The sequence below is a fragment of the Diceros bicornis genome, chromosome 38 (assembly GCF_020826845.1).
Source record: "Diceros bicornis minor isolate mBicDic1 chromosome 38, mDicBic1.mat.cur, whole genome shotgun sequence".
Taxonomy (NCBI): Eukaryota; Metazoa; Chordata; class Mammalia; order Perissodactyla; family Rhinocerotidae; genus Diceros; species Diceros bicornis.
The window spans coordinates 9,110,287-9,131,427 of NC_080777.1; the positions used below are offsets into that span (position 1 = coordinate 9,110,287).

Genomic DNA, 21,141 nt, shown 5'->3' on the forward strand with positions numbered 1-21,141 from the left:
AAGTCTTTGCAAACATGAGCTCATTTAATCTTTACAACAAGTCGGTGCAGTGGGGGCCATTATTCACTTCACTAAGTGAAGGGAAAGTAACCTTAGGTGACTCCCCGCAGATCCCACTCTGACCTTTGGGGACAGCCATGCCAGGCCTGCGGCTCTGCCTCTCTAAGGAAATAGAAACCAGGTCACCACCACCTCCTCCACGTGATGCCTGTGCCCCCCTGAGAAACTCTCTCCTGCCTGGTAGGGAGAGCTCTCCATCACCCAAGGGAAACATTCACTCTGTGATTTCTCCAGGGCGCTGTTTCTCCTGTTCTATTCCCCTTCCTCCCCTGGTCATTTCCGTGTGATAAACAAGGACGGACAAAGATATTCAAGCAGGCAAATTCTGTGAGAAGACGCAGACCTGGGTTTCAGCTTCAGCCACGGCTATACACACCCCTTACAAGCTGTGGGTCTCGGCAAGTGACTCACCCTCTCGCAGTTTCCACATCTATGAAACAGAGATAATACCGACCTCATGGTGTTCTTATGAGGATCAGATAAAAGCACTTGAAGCATACAGAATAATGCCCAACACCTCAATTTATAGCTATTGTTATCATTTCATTACTTATTCATAGCATTGAGCTCTTGCTCTGGCTAGTTCACCTAGGGAAGGCTCACCTTCCATGAGCCCCCTGGTTTCCTCATCTGTAAAGGGGGAATAAAAATATCCAGCCTGCTTTATAGGATCCTTGTGAGGGTTGAGTGAGATTGTGGCATAAAGCCTGGCACACCACACAGGCTCCATCAACTGTACTCATTACTCATTCTTTTCTTTTCTTTTCTTTGCTGAGGAAGATTGGCCCTGAACTAAGATCTCTGCCAATCTTCCTCTATTTTTGCTTGAGGAAGATTGGCCCTGAGCTAACATCTGTGCCAGTCTTCCTCTATTTTGTATATGGGACGCCTCCACAGCATGGTTGACAAGTGGTGTAGGGCCGTGCCCAGGATCCAAACCCGCAAACCCCGGGCTGCCGAAACAGAGCACACTGAACTCAACCACTACACCGCAGGGCCAACCCCCCATTACTCTTATTCTTATCATCATGAATAGCATTTCTCAGGAATTGAAAGTCGGCTCAAGATCCCAACAGATGACTGGAATTACTTCCCAGCACAACTTGTGGGTGGGAAATATTTGATGTTTCTCTTTCATAAACATAAGAACTGCCTCAGAGGCACTTGCAGCTTTTAAAACTTCCAGAGGACCAGCTCAGAGAAGAACCTCCCTCAGTAAAGCACGTCTGAGGCTAGCACACAGAGGGCAAGAAAACCAGGCACTTCCTCTATAGCTCTATTTTTTAAATCTTTCCTTTAATGCTACTAATCAAAACTTACCGGGACTCTACGATTGTGCCAGCTTTCAGGTGTGATGGCAAGGACATGGGGTTTTTAAAGTCAGATGACTTGGTTCAAAGGTAGGTCTGTGACTGCTACGTGACTATAGGTAAGTCACTTACCCTCTCTGAGTCTCAGTTTCCTCACTTGGGAAAAAGAATAGTATCAGCTTCATAGGATTGTAAGGAGGGTCAAATGAGAAGATGTGAAAGACATAAACTGTCAAGGACTATGTAAATGTGAATTGCTAGAGAAAGGATATCAAATTGAAAGCTCCATTACAGTAAACAGTTGTTCAGGAAGTCGGTATCTCTGTATCCTCCTCCTTGATTAACTCAAATTTCCTATTTCCATGTTAACAGTCTTTCTGTACTTGTGTCTGCTATTATAAGCCACTTCAAACCTTTTAGAAAGTAGGTAAAATCTAAAATAACAAACAAAACAGCTCCACGGTCAGAAGTAACATGGCCCACTGACCCTCTCCGTTCAGTGGCGTTTGCAAGATGGCTGGGGGGTTAGATTTGCTGTCTGCAGCCTGGAACCCAGGGCTCGTTTCTCTGGAGGAGGGTAACTGGTCCTCTCAGGAATGGAGTCCGAGATGAGGCCAACCAGCCCTAAGGGGAACTCTCCCCTCCAACCCCAAACCCAGTGGGGAGATGAGGATTGCCAAGGGGAAGCCAGCTCCCCAAAATATTGCCTCAAATCCTCTGGCTTTATACCTTCTGCCTCAAAGTAGAAGTCTGCATTTTCTTTTCTCTAGAATTTGTAAAAGAAACACGCCTTTTTGAAACTTTGCGTTTTCTACCTATCAGTTTACCAACCATACAGAGATGAATCCAGCCTGTAATGGGTTTAAATGAGACAGCCAGGTAGGTGACACACTCGAGTTGTCGCTGCGTTTTAAACATAGCACACGATGCATTACACAAATACCATTCATAAACCTGAGTCACAAGTTTCGGATGGAAACTGGGAACATGTATAAATAGCCTGCGTATGTCAAACAGAAGAAAAGAAGGGAAGTTTGGAGAATAAGGTCAAAATCACTGTGCTCAATTTAAACATAATAAAAATCTCCGCCTTGTCATTATTACAGCCCCCCAGCACGACTCCTACCCAAAAAAGGAGAGAATGTCAAATGGAAAATTCTGAATAAGCTAATCTCCTCAAATTAAACTAAACAGTACAAATGATGCAGCATCATAAAATGAAGCTATAACTATGTTGTCTCACTTCTTGGCTGTTGGATGCCCACAGTTTGGAGCAGACATTCCAGCATTTTCTGGGCTGGGAATTGTTTTAGGATCCTTAAAAAGAAGGTAGCTTCAAAGACTCATGTTGACCAATTGATTTGCCTTCAATGACTCTGTGGTGGCTTTGAGTGGCAGCAGAAGAATATACCTTGTTGTGGTGAAGAATGAACACTTTGAACATGTAGGAAACATTTTTAAAAACCATCTTTCCTATGATTCTCCCCTCCCCAGGACACCCCCATTCCTGTGACTCTGAACATAACTCATTACCAACATACTGCCCCAAACCCAGCTCATGATGTCATGATGACAGCACGAAAGCAGACACCCCTGCAGTCTCAGGGTTGGTCCAGCTGGAGCAAATTGCACACCTTCCAGCCCCTCCCATTGAGGTGAAGGGCGTGGCCAGCAGTTGGAAGAAACACAAGAGCCCACAACATCCTTGAGGCCTTCAACGGGTCCCACAGACTCAGCCTTGACTCTGGTGTTCTGTTCCTTAGCAGACATCTTCCAGCCTCCACTCTCACAGTCCAGGAACTCAGTGTGAACTTGCAGGGAGCCGTTCGAGGAAATGGATTCAGGAAGCAGCCATTCTCGCTCCAGAGAAGTTGAGTGTTTTGTCACCCACTCCCCCAGGCCCTCGCTACAACCCGAGTGTGGGATGTGAACGCCAAAGACTATGACACAGAGGGCCACAACATATGTGCACGGTTAACTCGGGACCCCCGCTGCTGCATGCTTCCAGCTCCCGATTCGCCCAGCGTCTGCCGTCCCATTCTGGTCCCTTCTCCCATCACCAGCAGAAGTGGACTTCTCAGTCTCAGGCCTCTCCCATCCCAGTGTCTGATGATGTGCGTGGTCTCTGAGTTAAGAGCTCACCAAAGTGTAGATCATGCTAAATGCAAAAAGAAAACGAAAAGAAGGCATTAGTGGGAGCCCAGGAAAGCCTCCGACTGCTCCTCAAGACAGGGACCTTCCAAAAGCTGGAGCCCCTGGCTTCTTTCTCATTCCTGCCGCTAACGCACCTCGTCTCCTCCTCCTACTGTCCCCCTACTGCTTCCCACAACATTGGACTAAACATTTGTGACGAGAGCATATCGTGTCCCTTAGATAAAAGATGTGATTGCTCTAAGTGCCTATTATTATTCTCATCAGGATGATTATTATGGCTGCTATTTCTCTTTTCTGCAATTGCAGGGCAGGTCCCCGGAGTGGGTGGGCGGGGAGGGGTGCAGCAGATTCTTTATCCCACCAGCTGCCACATGCTTAGGTGACGGCTGTGTCCAGAGGCTCCCAGATGCTGCTGGATAATGCGTTAGTGCTGGGGAGATGATCATCATCACTATTGTGGGGGCGGATGTGTAAACACAGGCCCTCTGGGCACATGAATGAAATGAATTCTTAATTGGCTAACCCTCTGGCCCTCCTGTTTTTAACAGAATCCAGGCATTAAAGATGCATTAAGAGCATGTATCCCAAGGTGGTGCCTCAACACTACCACGGACGGAGGTCATGCACCCCTGGGCTCTTAGAAAGGGCTGCGAGGCCGAGGAACGTTCTACACCAAAATATACCGCTTTGTCTATTTGGCAGAAAGGAAAACAACCACCTTTTCACATTATAGAGAGAATAAAAGGATAATCTAAGAAACAAAACCAAGGGAAAGAATCTCAAGTGTTTCACTTCTAACCCTATCCAGCTGTGAAGCCCTGGCGAGCTCTCCTAAGCAGCTGAAGTTCATCTTTAAGAAGCTGCTACCCTTCATGTTCACAGAGCATCACTGGTCAGGCCCAGAGCTAGAGGGGTCTTCTTCGACACGGGGAAGTCAGGGGTCAGATGAGAAGCGGATTGCTCAAGGTCACACAGCCAGCGACAGCAAGGCGAGGAGCCCCATCCCAACGCCAAAGCCGTGCTCTTTCCAGCATAATACTGAGCTTCAGTGGGGAGGCCTCTGTTTACTCACTTCCATTCACTCATTCATTCACTCATTCACTCAGTATTTATTGAGTGCCTCCTGCAAGCCAGGCACCATTATCGGTGCTAGGAAACAATGGAGAGTGTGCAGCATCCATCCCTGCCTTGAGGGAGCATACAGCCAGGCTGAACAACAAACAAGGATTTAATGAGCACCTACTGTGTGCCAGGCACTGGCCAGGCCAGTGCAGATACACAGGTGAATGAAACAGATGAGGTCTCCGCCACCGAGTAAACCATGAATAACATAATAGAGAGTGAGATAAATACACAGGAGAGGAGGCAGGCAAGATCCGTCCGGAGTAACTGGGCAGGAGGGTGGTGCTACTTCATGGAGGTAAGATCAGCCTGCTTTACACTCTTGATTTGAAAAGATCTTTCTAGTGAGCAGGTAGATAGAGTTCATACTGGACTAACCAGCTGGTGTCACCGTCAGTATTAGCATTAGCTAGTCCCCATCCCATGTAATCTGCAAACATCTGGTCCATAAGGCAACTTGAGAAGGCGGATGGCACTGGGGGTGGGATGGTTAGCACAATATAGTAGGAAGAGCCCAGGCTCTGGGGCAGATAAATTGCTAAATATCAGCTAGGACCTTGGACACATTTCTTAACCCCTCAGGAACCTCTGTAAAATGTCGACCCCACCTTTGTGGGGTCCCCAGCTGCTGTCACTTGAGTCTCTGTCATTGTGCTCAGGTCAGACGCAGCTCTCCATACACGTGAGTCCCCTTCCCTCCCTAAGAGAGTGGCCTGGGCTGATGGTCCTGTGCTCTCCACCAGCTCTGGATCTGAGGGGCTGGGAGCTCCTGAGGGGGAGAAACAGGCTCTTTGAGGGGCCCTGAAGAGCCCCAAGAGGTCAGATTCAACCAAGAATGTGGAACCCCAGCAGCCACCCAGGGTCCCAGTGAGGGAGGAAGAGCAGTTGTTTCCAATTTTGTTCTGGAAACAAAGTAATTACTGAATGTAACATGCAGTGGGGCCAAACTGAACTAAAGGACTCCGGGACAGACAGTCAAACAATGTCTGGAACATAATCAGTGACAGAACAATCACACCACCCCCACACCGCCCCCTCCCGCCCCCACAGCCCCGCAGATAGAGAGCTGTTCTCTGTCTGTGAATTTCTATGTTCTCTCCCATAATGCCTTGGGCTCCAGCAGTTACTGCAACAAAAGTGAAATGATGGAGCTTGACCTGCCTCGGTCTCCATCCAGACCAAGGCAGACCCCATGCTGACAGGGCAGGAGCCAGGGAAAGCACCGTCCTTGTTCTGCTGGCTTTGAGGAGGGGCAATGGAGACAATGCTGCCTCTGGGGACAGGCCACCAGCCTATGACTCTGCAGCAGGCGCTGTCACAGCCCCACAAAGAAAGAGGTTGAGCACATTCCAGCAAAGAAACCTAACCTCCATGTCAGCCCAAGGGTCAAGTCGCTAAGCCCATGAGGGGTTGGGCCACCCTCTATGAGTTTCCCAGGACGGGAACCAGCCTGATAGAGAGTTCAGACCTGGAGTCAGAGAGACTTGGGTGAACCTGCTGGGCACCTTGAAAATCTCCAGAGAGGATTCATAGACCCTCAGGCTCCTTATAGGTTGAAGCAGGCAATGTTCCAGGACACTCCATCAAGGAGGAGGAGGGAAGAGGTCACTCGGAGCCTCGACCAACCCTTGACTCCAAGAAGAATGTGGTAGAATAACTCGGACTCCCCTCGAAGGCTGAGTTATTCCAGGGGAAGCTAGACCTCCAGGGCCACCGAGCCTTCTGGATGCTGGGATGTGGAGGGAAGAGGAGGCAGAACCAAGCAGCATCTCCAGGGCGGCAGGTCTTACCCTCAGGTGTGCATCAGCATCCCTGACGCCTAGCCCCGAAATTCTGAATCAGCAGATCAAAGCCCAGGAATGTGCATTTTTAAGAAGCACACCCTCCTCACCCCTAGAGTCTGACGCAGGAGGTCCAAAGACCACACTTGGATGAAGACCTTTCTGGGGGTTTCCTAAGATAGCCAGCAGTTAAAAGCTCAGTCTTCGGGATCAGATTTGAGATGGACTCACAGCTGTGACACTATTAGCTGTGACCGTGGGAAAATTATCTAATTATCTCAGATTGAGTTTCCTCATTGTTAATACGTAGGCAGTGATAGCATTTAGCTCATAAACTGAGCAACACACGTAAGGATCTTAGCCCAAAGTCTGGCTCCTTTTTTTTTTTTCCCTCTTTTTTTTTTCTCTCTCTTTTTTATTTTGCTCTTTTTTAAATTTATTTATTTATTTATTTATTTATTTGTGAGGAAGATCAGCCCTGAGCTAACATCTGCCAATCCTCCTCTTTTTGCTGACAAGACCGGCCCTGGGCTAACATCCGTGCCCATCTTCCTCCACTTTATATGGGATGCCGCCACAGCATGGCCTGACAAGCGGTGCGTCAGTGCGCGCCTGGGATCTGAACCGCGCGCACTTAACCGCTTGCGCCACCGGGCGGGCCCCCTGGCTCCTTTTTAAATGCTGGAAAAATGCAGCCACTGTGCAGCCTGCCCCAGTCCAGCTTGAACCCTGAGGTGGCCTTGGAGCCTAATGCCCCCCACCATCCTCTTCCTCACTTGGCTACTGCCAACCAGGCCACTCTGGAGACAACATGGGAATACTTGGGGATATCCATGCCCTGCCACAGGTAGCAACAGGAGAGCGAGGTGACAGGTGAGATGCCCAGAAATGAGCCTAAAGAGGAAGAGGAAGGAGGAGGAGACATTTTCAGAAAAGGCATTCTCTGGAGTATCAAACCACAAGACAGGCTGTTTATAACTATCTGCTTAGCTAGGATGTTCTGAGTAAAGAGGTGAAAAGATGGGAGAGTCCTGAAATGGAATTGCAAAGTCAGCATGTTTTACTTAATTAGAGTGGTGTTATGGAATATTAGGAGAATCATAAGTGTAAGCATTTAATGATGCAGCATGCTCCTTTGTGAATCGTGGTTGCTGCTGGGGGTCTCTTATGGTCGCCGAGAATGCTTACACACAGGCGAGAGGGCGATGAGGCTGTGCATCTGGGACCACAGGTGAGTTGCTAGAGGCGGGAGCCCTATGGGGAAGCCGACTGCCCTGCACCAGGAATGTCCTAAGAGGTGTTGGTAGAATGTGTTTTCGCTGTGCGGCCCTAAGGATGCGCCTGTCAGCAGGCGAGGCCTCCTACTCCTTCACACAGAAGCCCTTGCTCCCAAACCCGAGTCAGACAGCTGGGCTCATACCCGATGGGCACGACTCCCACCCTCACAGGCCGCCTCCCGAAGACCAGGAGGCCGGCCTGAAATTCCCTCCATTTGCTGCAGGAGTGAAACCCACCAGGAGAGGCAGAAACTCACCAGTAAAGGTAGTAGAAGAAGGAGAGGAGATAGAAGGCCAGCTTACACCAGGCCTCCTTCTGACAGTAACTCAAGGTGTCCGCGTTCATGACCACCGGCGGGTCATAGGCTAGTTCAGAACTATCTGCTGGACAGTGGAAATACCTGCAGGGCAAGAGGAAACAGCATCACTGACTCAGAGGCTTGGAAGGGACATCTGACATTGTCTGGGCCAAGCCCTCCTGATGCCGACTTCCCCCTGAGGAATCTCTGCCGAGCAGCTGTCTACCTTCTGCCCGCATCCCTGCCCGCATCACAGCCCAGACACTATCTTCTCACAGGTGGTGACTCTCCAAATACTCAGATCCACCACATACCAGCTGCTCTGATAGAAGGAAAACATGTCACCTGGTGGGCCCTGAGAGACAGCAGGAAGAGCCTCCTTCGTCCAGGGGAGTGGGGGTCCGCAGTGTGTGTCCACGTGGGTACCAGTATGGGCACAGGTGTGGGTGGACGGAGAGCCGCGTCTCTACTGGTAGATGCCACTGTACCACAAAACTGCCCTAAACATTCATTACTTTGGGTAAATATTGTCCCCCACCCAGACCCTCTTTTAAAATCCCGAATACTCTGGGAGGGACATCATATTCCCACTGGAGTGTGGAGTAGTTTGCAGGTACTTTTCTTCTCGATAGAGGGCCCCAGAACAGCAAAAAGAACATTGGCCATGGCGGGGTGAGAGCAGCCCTGGGGGGAAACTAGGTAAGCAAAAAACAGCAGGTGGGAGAGAGGAGGCAGGAGGGAGGAGGGAGAGAGGGAGCAGGGAGGGGGAGGGAGGAGGGGAGAGGGGAGGAGGGAGGGAAGAGGAAGGAGGAGGAGCGAGGAGGGAGGGGGAGGGGAGGAGGGAGGAAGGGAGGGGAGAGCGAGGAGGGAGGGGAGTGAGGAGGGGGAGGGGAGGAAGGAGGGGGAGCGAGGAGGGAGGGGAGCGAGGAGGGGGAGGGGAGGATGGAGGGAAGGGGGAGGGGAGGAGGGAGGAAGGGAGGGGAGAGCGAGGAGGGAGGGGAGTGAGGAGGGGGAGGGGAGGAAGGAGGGGGGGAGTGAGGAGGGAGGGGAGCAAGGAGGGGAGGGGAGGAGGGAGGCAGGGAGGAGGGAGAAGGGAGGAGGACCGAGGAGGGAGGCTGGAGCAAACTGCCTGCTTCAGATATCCCGTGGGCTCCACGTGAACTAGCCTTGTTCTCAGGAGGAGCGCAACTCTCAGGCCGGGTGAGACCCGGGGCGGAGCCCTTTGGAAGTGGTGGGGCAGGAGGGGAGTGCTGTCCACAGACCCTCCTCTGGCCCTCAACAGGACACTGGCCCCAGGATGTTGGCCACAACCTCATTCAAAGCAGAAGAACAAAGCCTGGCTGAAATCGCTCAGCGGGCTGCCTTTTTGTCAGTCTGCTAAAGGAATCAGGAGGCCAGGGTGCAAATTAACAGCCCTCTGAGCCGCTGACACAGGCTGTGGTTCTGGACTGATGGTGAGCAAGGCCCAGGGGAGTGGGCTCTGCCCAGATTAATCACACTGCTGTAAAGAACATCCCTGTAATGTAGCACCTCCCAGAGCCAGGATTTCAGTTCCCTCCTCCTTCTCCTTCAGAGGACTGCCCTGACATGATCTGTCACCGACACTATGCTGAGAGGAAGCCACAAGCCAGATTCATAGCCCTCCAGGCCACTCACCTCTCCTCTTCCCAGAAGCACATTTCAAAACCTATTTGCCTTAGCTATGGCCTTGTTCCCAGGTGACCTCGTTAAGTGGAGGCAGGGGTGGGGTAGGGGACTGAGCCACTCGATGGAAAGAGCCAGGGCTCTGCCACTCATGGGTCACCAGACTGACCTTCCCCGGGTCAGTCATTAACCTCTCTCAGCCTCAACTTTCTCATCTGTAAAATGGGATGAAATTGCCTACTCCAAAGGGCTGTTGTGACGATTATGGGAGGTGATGGATGCAAATAATCTGTGAAGAACAGGCACCAAATAAATGGCAGACAGTTCCACTTTTATTGAAGCAAACTGAGAACTAGGGCAGAAGGGAGCTTTATCTGCAAGAGAAATGTCATTGGACTGGACCTGCTAGAAGGGGGAGGGGAAAGGAAAGAAAGAGGGTGTTTAGGGACTCTGATTTGTAAAGGACCCCTCCCTCCTCATTCCTTTTTCTTTCATTTTCTGTGCACTTACAAATTGCTGGGAACTAGGCTAGACCCTGTCAGGGCCGCAAAAGAAGTAAGACAAGGTCCCTATTGGCAAGGAGATTGCAATCACTCTCTTCTTAAATAAGCATAAACTTGCCAAGTGTGAGGACCTGGCCTGCCTCTCCCTTTCCTCCCTCTGGAAGAGCGACCGCCCTAAGAAGCATAGCACCAACCAAAGTTTTGTAAATTAACCACATTTTTGATACTCTGGGTGGACAGGACACTATTTGAGGGACCCGGGGATAAATTCCTCTTGTAGGGAGGAGAGCCAGCCCCCTGGGGTGGCATGCCAGGTGACGAGGATGTGGACTGTGGTCCGTAGAGAGGTGGGGCTGAACCCTGGCCCTGCCATGGCCTAGCTGAGTGACTCAGGGTGGTAACTTATCCTTTGTGAGTCACTGTGTCCCTGTGTGAAAAATGCAAAAGGAAGCCCAACTCACTCATGTTGTGGACACTGGATGAGCTAAGGCATGGAAAGTCCCGAGGGGGTATGCAATACATTTCAACGCCACAATGCTTCTATCTGACTTCCTTCTAAATTCAGATTTTAGTGGATTACCTTAACTTAAAGCAAGACTTTCTTACACAACCAAATCATCTTCCTTCCTCCCTAAACCTGCAACTTCTTCTCTCCTCTGCTCTCAGAAAGGCATGTCCAGTTTACCTCCACGGATTCTCCCCTTCTCTCTCCATTTCAACTTCCACTACCAAGTTCAAGCCTTCATTATCTCTTCACCTGGAATTTCATCATAACCTCCTAATCGGATTTCGTCCTCAAAATTTCACCCTCCAACCCATCCTTCACACTGCTGCCAGGGTCACTTTCCTAAAAACCAGATCAGGTAAGGCCATTTTCCTCCTCAAAAGCTTCTGAGAGCTGTCCGTTCCCAACAGAATAAATTAATTCCCCATCCAACCATTTCAGACCCTCCCTACTGATCCCCACTGACCATCAACCCCATCTCTGCTCACATCCCTCCAAGAACTCTACATCCAGACAATGAACAACTGCCATTCCCCAAACACATCAAGTGCTCTCTTACCTCTGAGCCTTTGCATATGCTAGTCCCTCAACCTGGAATATGCTTTTCCAGATTTTCCAGCGTCACTCTTCCCACCTAATTTCAATGCTCATTTCTCTACACTCCTACATACATTCCTCATATTTCTGTTAAGAATACATTTCCCTCTGCCGCTAGGGTGTATATTCCTCGAAGGGAAAGATGATATCTTACATTCATCTTGGAATTCCCACAATGTCTGGCATGTAGTGTGTGTTCCATATGTTTGCTAAACGAAGGAGTGGATGGATGCTTTAGACGTGACTAAATACAGGCTATATTTTATGGTAAAATAACAATGACGAAATGTTTGGGGGACCAAAGCTCTGGGAGCAGGGGTAAAGGGTGGTTAGTTTATGTGCATAATTGCACTCTTTACTACTTTTGTATTCCCCATTCCCTGCCTCCTACATCCATATGGCGACTATAGTTTACAAAAAGCCCAAATCACATGATCTGATGCATAATCTTAGCAGGGAATAGACTATTAAAAATCAGAACTGTTGCAGAAAAGCCAGCCCATCTGGTAGGTGCCTTCTTTTTAATTAAGATATAATTCATATGCCAAAAAATTTACCTTTTTAAAGTATACAATTCAGTGGTTTTCAGCATATTCATAAGAGTCGTACAACCACAACCAGTATCTAATTTCAGAACATTTTCATCACTCTAAAAAGAAAACCTTATACCCATTAGCAGTCACTCCCCACTCCCCCTCCCTTCTAGCCCCTGGCAACCACCAAGCTACTTTCTGTCTCTATAGATTTGCCTATTCCGGACATTTCACGTAAATGGCCTTTTGTGACTGGCTTCTCTCACTTGTCATTTTTTCAAGGTTCATCTGTGTTGTAACATGTATCAGTGCTTCATTGTTTATTACCAAATACTATCCCATTGTACAGATATACCGTATTTCGTTTATCCATTCATCTGTGGATGAACATTTGGGTTGTTCCTACTTTTTGGCCATTGTGAATAATGCTGTAGATGCTTTTAACATTGATCTACAAGAGTTGAGGCTGTGGTTACTGGAGCCTATAAGAAGGGCCTCGCCTGATTGGACTGCTGTCTGAGAGTAGCTCGGAAGAAGGCTCTAGAGACAAAGTCTCCAAAAGGAAGGGAGGAGAGGAAGGCAGCAGGTGGCTGGTTTTTTTGGGGGAAGGTTTTCTCTGGAGGGCAGGCTGCCCAAGCAGAAAAGAGGAAGGACAGACCAGTCCAGGCAGACTTACCTCCAGAAGTGATAGAAAAGTAGAGGGACGTTCAGCCCCAGGGTGAGCCACTCCTGAGCACACAGGAACATGATGCAGAAGAGGCTGTGGATGGAGTATTCTGGCAGCACCAGCTGAAGAGGGAGCAGAGACACAGGCCTGAGTTAGAGGGAGGAAAAGTCACTCCCACCTCTAAGGCAGCTGACTTCTGCCCGGACACTGCCTCCAACATGCTGGTGACACAAAGGCCCTCCCTACAGCAGCACAGACTCACTGCCCCAAGACTAATCCATTTCTGGTAAGTTCTCCTCTTTATGGTACTGGAGCCATGCTTTATACTCAACCCCAAATGGACACAGGCCCTCAGCACTCTACTTACCAGAGTACTGCACTTGCTTCTGGGGGTCACCCATGGATGACCACTGGGGAGACTGGAAGAGGCTGTCCAGCCCCTGTGATGTCTGACCCGAGGCAGGACCCGCTAGGAGAAATACTGACAGGGTTTCTAGCGAGTCTATCACTCTTGTCTTTATAGCCCCCCTGTATCCTCCTACAGGAACTCACAAACCTAAAGTGAATATGTGTGTTTGTTTCAAATATAGGAGGGCAGGAAAAAGTTGAGAAACAGCATTTTGTTTGCTTGATGGTGGGTGGATCAAGAGGAACCCAAGAGAAAGGACACATCTTGATGATAAAAGAGGGAAAGTGTGGCCTCTGGAGGAAGGGGAAAGAAACGAGGCTAGGCCAGGAAGGGTCAGACGGCGGAAGGTGACCAGCAGGAAGACTAAGCTCCCCCACCCCCAATCTACCCACCCAGAAATACACGGGTAAAAAGAGCTTAAAATGATTGTGAACCCCTCCCAGGGGTGTTTACATCTTAACAGAAATCAAAGTTGTAATAGAAATCAAAATGATTGTAAAGAAACAATTTGGCCCTAGGCTAGTGGTAAGAACACCTGAAGACACAGATGCAAATGCACCATCTTTTCTAGTCATATAGGAATATATATATATGTATGGGGGTATTGTGTATAGCCTCTGTGTATTGTTTAGATCATCATGAATGTTTTGGTCCTCCCAGTAAAATCTTTCTAACCATCCTTCAAGGTCCATCTCAAATGCCACTTCCTAATGAAAGCTCTGCCCCCACTACCGAACCTCACCCCAGCCCACCCCACCCTGCAGCTCTGAGCCCCACGGCATGCTTTCTGACGCTCACCTAGGGGGACCTTCCATAACCTATCCATCATGGAGGATGAATCTACTCCACTCTTCTATAAGCCGTCTTAGCCAAGCTCTATTCTTTTCTCAACTCCATTTACAAAGTGCTTTGCTCAGTACCTGGCACTTAGAGTCTTAATAAATATGTGATGAAATGAATTGAACTGACCAAGTGCATATGTTTGCAGCATGGCTGGCTGGTGTTAGGGATGTATCCTGTGGTCACAAACCAAGATTTCTCTGGGTAGAAAATAAACTGCCTCATCCTGTCCCATTTGGGTAGTACAGAACATGACTTTGGTCTCATTCATCTCTCACTTTAGTCAGATGAGTTACCTGCCCCAGATGACAGATACAGAGGGAGACGCACATTAAAGATAAATGCTTGCAGAGGCACACATATAAGAAACGCATTTTGTAACTAAGTGACATCTTCTATAAAGTCAGATGAAGAGTGAATTGCATTGACCCATGCCTTAGAATCCTCAGACAGTAACCTTGGAATCAGCGTAAAAGAGCCATCATTCCAAAGGCCTCCATGGGTGAACTGGGAACAGCCAGCCCCTATGAGCCTCAACCACCTGTTGGGGGTGGGGGTATGTCCCTATCATTTCTCCTCACAGGATCTTAGAGTTATCCTTACCACCCCCATCCACACCTGGCCAAGGTACCACCCTACCTCCCCCCATTCATTCAAAGAGAAAGCCCACATTCCCAGAGCCTGGCATGCCAGCCCCGGAGGCAGTGGCTGTGACTTCTGCTATGCACATCTCTACATTTTTTAATCATCAGTTTCAGCTACTTCTGCCAAGGTAATTAACATGTTCAGAAACAGCCACTCTGGGCCTGAATCATCCATGATAGCACCATCCCCGGTCTCCAACTCCAGTGACAAATCCGACTGATTACAGCGTGGATTTCAGGTCCTACTATTAATCACCACTGCCTCTTCCCTCGTCGGGGCTTGATTTATCGTGGTAGCTGCAACCTTCTGAGCACGGAGGATTCGTCACTGTCACCGTGCTGAGGAAAACTGCTTAATAGAGGCCAGCTGCTTCCAGAGGTGCCCAGCCTGGTGTGGGGGTGGGAAAAACGCTGAAGAATTCATCTTACTCTTCTGGGCGGCTTCTCCCAAATGCCTCTTACGGTCACTGAGCAGGATGCTCACAAGTGGGAGAGGCTCCTCCAGTTCACCCGGGGAGACGTTTAGGAGCGCTGGTGCTCTTCTCATACACACATTGGTTCTCTCCTACTTGCCCAGGCTGTCCCTGTCGTGACGGCATGGAAGCCGTAGGGAATCCATTCCTCCCAGACCGAATGAAAATCAGCCAGCCATTTGCACAGTGGGCATTACTGCTGCCCTCCACACGCTCCCGCACTCCGCCCTCGGGAGCACGGGAAGACCGCACCGCTCAGCAGCCAGTCGTTGGGCGGGGCCCGTGGGCTCTGAGCAGAAACAACGTGGAGAGAACACTGGACGATTTACTTGCAAAGCGCTCCAGAGTCTCTTTCTCTCCCCTCTGACGCAGCAAAAACCATTTACAATGGTGGGTACTCCCTCATCCCGAAACTGTAAGCGAAGAGAGAGGCCCCCCAGCAACCGGGGATGGACACAGAGCTCAAGAAAGAAAGACATTTGGGTTGTTTTAAGCGACTGTGATTTGGGAGTTGTTTCCCATGACAGCATAATTTGGTTAAATCTTGTCGGATACAGAATGAGTAATCAATGGGAAAAGCAAAATTGTGTTCATCCCTCTTAATCCTCCCCCGACCATCCACCTAGTTCTTCCTTTCACAAGCACTGGGCGTGCTTACGTAGGTGCGAATGGCCACCAGGCAGGCATGATGCTTATTCACGCGTGTGGGCAGCTGGACTGGATGTCCCCTCCCAACCCTGAGCTTGTCTAACTGTTTTATAAAGACACCCCTGAATCTACCAGGCAAACTACAGACACACTGAGTGATGCTCCGACCATGCCCCCACCACCCTGAGTCATCCCTTAGCGCTGGGAAACATTGTTTATTCACAAGAGAAGCCGTCGAATGATGCCAATCTGATTCTTTCACACAACAAACAGAGGAACTGTTTCACGCAGGCCACAGTCTATTGAATTCCCATGTCTTATTATTCCCTGCATTATAGAGTTATAAATACGAAATAAGCAGTCTCAATACAGGGATTGTGGGATTGCTGAAAGGCTGCAATTCATTCCAACCAGAGGGACTCACAGAAGGTTCTGTGATCCAGGCGAATCAAGGGAGGTTAGAAAGGTTGAGTAAAACATAACCACATGAGGAAGTGGGACGTCTGCATTCCAGGAAGAGGAACCAAGAGAACAAAGCAGAGAGAAGGCAGGCAGTGCCCAGGGTGGGTCCTGCACGAGCCCACCTACAGACCCACTCATTCGCCACTGAATGGCATTCAGGCCAGGCCTGACATGAGCCAAGGGCTGGATAAACATCAGTTTTATTCCCCTCCCGCAAGGACCCAGCTTTCTCATCTCCCAGTGCTGGAGCCTTTGCATGCCCCCATCATAAACTGAAGGGCTGGGACCTGTCACGACAGTATGATGACAACACCCCCTCCTCCCGCCATCCCCCTGCTCTGATGCATGCCAGAGGTCAAAGGTCAGGAGCAATTCTCGAAGCACGCTAGCAAAGCTCGCATGCTTGTCAGTGAAGACCTCCAAGACTTCACCCACTCCCTAGCTTCTTCCATCACTTCTGAGAGGATGCATGTGGCCTCTGGTGAGGACCACCTGTCCTGACTTGCTGCCCAGATTCTAGTCCTCCATCTCCATTTCCTGCAGACTTGTCTATCCAGACGTTCCACAACCACCGCCTGCTGAAAACTCATGTTCCTCCCAGAACCTGCAAACTTTATCTGCTAAATTTCCAATTTCTGCTAGCGAGAGCCATCTCTGACTCCTCTGTCTCATCCCTCTCCACATCAGTCTGTTTCCAAATCTTGCCATTTCTTCTTCACAGTCACTTGCATCTGTTCTTTCCTTTTTATTTCCACTGCCCTCTACTGGTCGGAGCCCCTGCACCTCCTCCCAAGGCTGGTGCAAGAACCTTCTGGCAGGTTTCTGTCCCTGTGCACATGCTCCCTCCGTCCAATAGAGCAGCCCCCTCCTCTTCCCTCTCTATGCCACACTCAGCTCAGCTCTAAGCCTTCATCCTTAACTTTGTTTTTCCAAGAATTTTATTTTATTTGTGTTCAAAATATTTTATTTCTCTTTATGCATCTTCTCATTCATTCATGTATCCATTCATTTGCTGCTTTAGCCCACAGATGATTTGCAGCTGACTGCTAACCTTTACCTATTACGGGAGAAAAACGTAATGAGGTATCAACTTCTGCCTTATCTCACCACTGTGGTGGAGAAGGGCATCAGAGGGCAGGGGGTGCGCCTCTTCTAACCCCCAAAGGGAGAGGAAATAAAGAGAGGATGCTTGGAGTTGGAGTGGAGGAATGAAGCTACCTGGGAGAGAAAGGGGATTCTCTAAGACCGGGGAGAGGGAAGCTGGCAAAGATGGAGAGGTGATGGCAAGTGTCCTTAGTGCTGGAGGTCTGCTCCTGGCTCGCACCACGCATCCCAGGGGGACAGGATTTCTGAGGGGCTGGTATAAGCCAGCCTGGGACCAAACACTAAGATCCAAGCCACAGAAGCCACGGGGAAAGTCCCAGTGCTGAGTGTAGCTTGAAGGGAGGGGCAGCTGTGAGACCAAGAGTTTCCGCCCATCTCTGAATGGACTCCATCAACTCAGACAACAAGCTTTTCCGCTGTGATCACATTGGGCTAAAAATATTAGCCCAATCTTTCAAAATGTTACATAAATTCTTACCAGTTACATAATGATCAACTGTGTGATACTGAGAAAATCAGCTAATGACGCTGAGCCTTATTTTCCTCATGTGTAGATGCCAACATTTACAACCTACCAACACGGCTGTTGTTAAGAGACACAGGATGTCCTACGAATGACAGTGCTCTCAACGGTGATGAAGCATCGAACGAAGGAAGATGCTGCTATGGGGATGAAGGGGATCGTTATTCTTGCTAAACATCACATACCAGCTAATCGCCATTCTCAGGTAGGTAACTTGTCGCTCTTCCTCTGAAAGTCAGTGAAATGGCCCAGAATCAAATGTGGTTTCCTGATTCTCCATCCAATCTCTTCCGACCCCCGTCTGATTAAACCAAGCTTCCAGCTTCCTCAAGTGGAAGAGAAACCAAGCACTGTTGAACAGCCTGTCTCTCATAAAAACCCCAGTCCTTGCTTTTTTTCAACCACAGTAATCCTGTTCCCGGTGTGTCTGCCCTAAGGTTTATCTGCCCCAGGAGCTGATGAGTGTGGAGAAGGAGAAAAGGATGATGTCTCCTTAATTTTACTCCCCAGCCCATACTAAACTGGCCCTAAAACAGAAAAGCCCCTCCGGGATGAGCAGGGCGGAGGCAATTTTCTCATAAATGTCCCACGTGGAGATCCGTTCCCCATCTCTCCCCAAATGAACAATCGTGCATGTGACTCACATTAGGGGGAAAGGGCAGCGGAAAGGAGGAAAGAGATGGCGTGGTTAGGGAACTGGGATTTTGCTAAACTGGAAGATTATGAGACAAGCACCCCACGCACCATCAGGAAAGCTTATTCAGAGTCCCTTTGCTGGAAGGAGGCCACTTTCTCTTTAACTGCTCTGGGCGAAGCTCTCCCAAGAGCCTGCAGCAACCTGGGGGTGGAGAGGGCAGCCCAGCCTCTCAGGCCTGCCTCCGCCAGGGGCACAGCTCCACTGCAGGCCTCTGAGCGCCTCGTGCCGGGGACTGGCACCCCAACCTCAGACGGCACGATTAAGCAGGAACACCCCAACACCTAGGACCTGGGGTTGGGCTGCCTTGAGCATTGCCTATTTTGTAACAGTGCCAGCATGTTAAATTGTTTGACCTCCTGAATTTTGCAGCAATGTTTATATCAAATACTTTGAAGGGCTGGGCAGATGGTGCTGGTACATAAGCAACTTCACCCAGAATCACCTAGTCTAGCACTGTAACTTAAAAAGTCACCGTAAAATTAATCGGACACGTGCCGGTTGAATGCACACCAGGAACTGTGGATGTGGCTCTGAGCCCTTCGCTGCCAGGGGCTCTCCTAAATGCCTGGGCCATGTGTTGCTCTGATCTTGTCATGGTCGGACCCCCACGGCTGATCCCAGGGGACTGGGCCAGGCTCAGGGGAAACCAGTCCCAGATCATGTTTCCCACGGGCCTGCTCCTGTGTACCAAGAACACGAGAAGATTGGGGGAGATGGCAAGAGAGGGGGTTCCCTGCCTGAGTGACCCAGGACTTGAAGACAGAAGAATTCCTTCTGGCCTGGGGAGGCCGGCTGGTCAGCGAGGGCACAGAGGTGGGGCAGGGAGCCACGGAGTGCTGTTTCCAGAGAGGCTTTCTCTCCAGGCTTCCCCCTTTCCAACCCATGGGGCCCTCCGGTTCCTTCCTACCCTCCCACAGCACATTTAACCCACACTGGGGAACTTTCTGCTCCTTTCTTGGCACCTACATGGACTCACTTTTACCTCTACACAAGGAAAAGGCGGCACACAGAGGAAAAGGCCCAGAGAGAGAAGGTGGGGGGCAAAACCCACACCCCCGCTGCCCACTGCTCCCGGCTACCTAGCGAGTGAATGGCCCAGTTCCCAGCTCGGCCCAGCGGTCCCTGGTGGGACCTGGCTGTGCACTGACAAACCTGTACCACCTAGTCACACGTGCCCCAGACATTTGCCCCGCCACCGTGGACTGCCCTGCCTACCCCCCCCACCCTGCTCAGAGCCCCCTGAGCTGCCTGATCCTTCCTGTTCTGACCACTCCTCGGGGACCAGTTTCCAGCCTGACAGATGCCCGTCAGCTCTGGCACCCCTAGTCCCACTGCTGTCCCCCACCACCAGCTGTGCCATGCACTGGGGACACCGGCCAAGTGGGGAGATCCTCCCACTTAGATCCAGGAGGAAAAGTGTGCATGCATGGGGCCCACCCGGTGGCATAGTGGTTGAGTTTGTGTGCTCTGCATAGGCAGCCCGGGGTTTGCGGGTTCAGATCCCAGGCACGGACCTATACACCACTTATCAACCTGTGCTCTGGTGGCATCTCACATACAAAACAGAGGAGAATGGCACAGATGTTAGCTCAGGGACAATCTTCCTCAAGCAAAAAGAGGAAGATTGGCAACAGATGTTAGCTCAGGGCCAATCTTCCTCACCAGAAAAAAAAAAAGTGTGCATGCACAACTCTGTGAGGAAGAAGATTCCTTCCATCAGAATTCACAGGGGTCTCAGCTTCGTTTCTGGAGAAGGAAACCAGGAAAAGAGGTGACAGGAGGGCTTCACTTGCTGCTCTACTGTCCTGACACTTTCATTCGGCCACCTCCCTTCCACTCTGCCTCCTGCTCCAGCCCATTTCTTTAAGCTTCCCCATTCTCCAGCAGTGGTTCTCAACTTTATGGTACTTCTGAATCACCTGGAGGTTTTGCCAAAATACTGATGGCTGGGCCCCACACCCAGTTTCAGATTTAGTAGGTCTGAGTGGGGCCTAAGATTCTGCTTTTCTAACCAGTTCCCAGGTGAACCACTGGGAACCTTGCTCCTCAAAGTGAGGTCCCAGGACCAGCATCTCCATTATCACCTGGGAGCTTGTTAGAATTGCAGACTTGTGGCCCCACCCCAGATCTGCTGAATCAGAACCCGCATTATACAAGATCCCCAGCTGATTCATACGCACATTAACGTTTGAGAAGTGGCTGCTCAGCAGGGTTCACCAGCCACCAGCATCACAATCGCCTGGGGCATCTGTTAAAAACGCAGATTCCTGGGTTCCACCCCGGTCCACTGAGATAGACTCTCTGGGCCAGGAATCTGCATTTTCTGGAAGCATCCCAGAGGATTTTGTTAAACATTTGAACTGAGATTCATAAGGGACTGAAGAATGCATGGGGCAGAGGCTTCCTTTTTCAAGACCCTGGATCCCAGTCCTCACCCCAAGCCCCCAGCAAGGCTGTGACGGTCCTGCGCTCACAGAGCATTGCTCATTCACTACAGCTCGCAGACTCCAAGATGGGCAGCAGTGTCTGACTCCTGGCTCTCCCAGACACTGCCACCTGGAGGTTTGGCTCCCTTAGTCCCCGTGGCCACGGTCTCTCATCTTGGAAGGCTGGCCTTGGCATCTTCGGGGATGGAGCCCAGCTCTCCAGCATCCTTCCACCTCCAGAAGCCCACAGCCTCCAGTTCCCGCCATCTTCTGCCTGCCTTTGGCAGGCCACCTCTGCGCCCCACCCTCACAAGCTCCTTCCAGCTGTCTCTGGCCTTCCTGGCATCTCGATGGACACTTTCTAAACCTAGGAGGTGACTGGTTCCTTTTAGGACCAAACCTTTGGGTTTCAGCCCTGCCCACACCTCCCAGCCTGCCTTTTATCCTTGTTTTCACGCAGCTT

The 21,141-nt window shown here is 50.2% G+C and overlaps 1 protein-coding gene across 1 annotated transcript in view; it reads right to left on the reverse strand.

Annotated features, from left to right (window-relative positions):
• Positions 1 to 1,297: 1,297 nt before the first annotated feature.
• The window catches only part of CNIH3 (cornichon family AMPA receptor auxiliary protein 3), a 107,149-nt gene continuing 87,305 nt past the window's right edge, over positions 1,298 to 21,141 (reverse strand). Inside the window, exons 4-6 of the mRNA XM_058533629.1 lie at positions 12,462 to 12,574; positions 7,962 to 8,105; positions 1,298 to 3,528 (exon numbers count right to left, since the gene is read on the reverse strand). Coding sequence (XP_058389612.1) covers positions 3,501 to 3,528; positions 7,962 to 8,105; positions 12,462 to 12,574 — 285 coding nt within the window. The 3' untranslated portion in view covers positions 1,298 to 3,500. The remainder of the gene's footprint in view (positions 3,529 to 7,961; positions 8,106 to 12,461; positions 12,575 to 21,141) is intronic.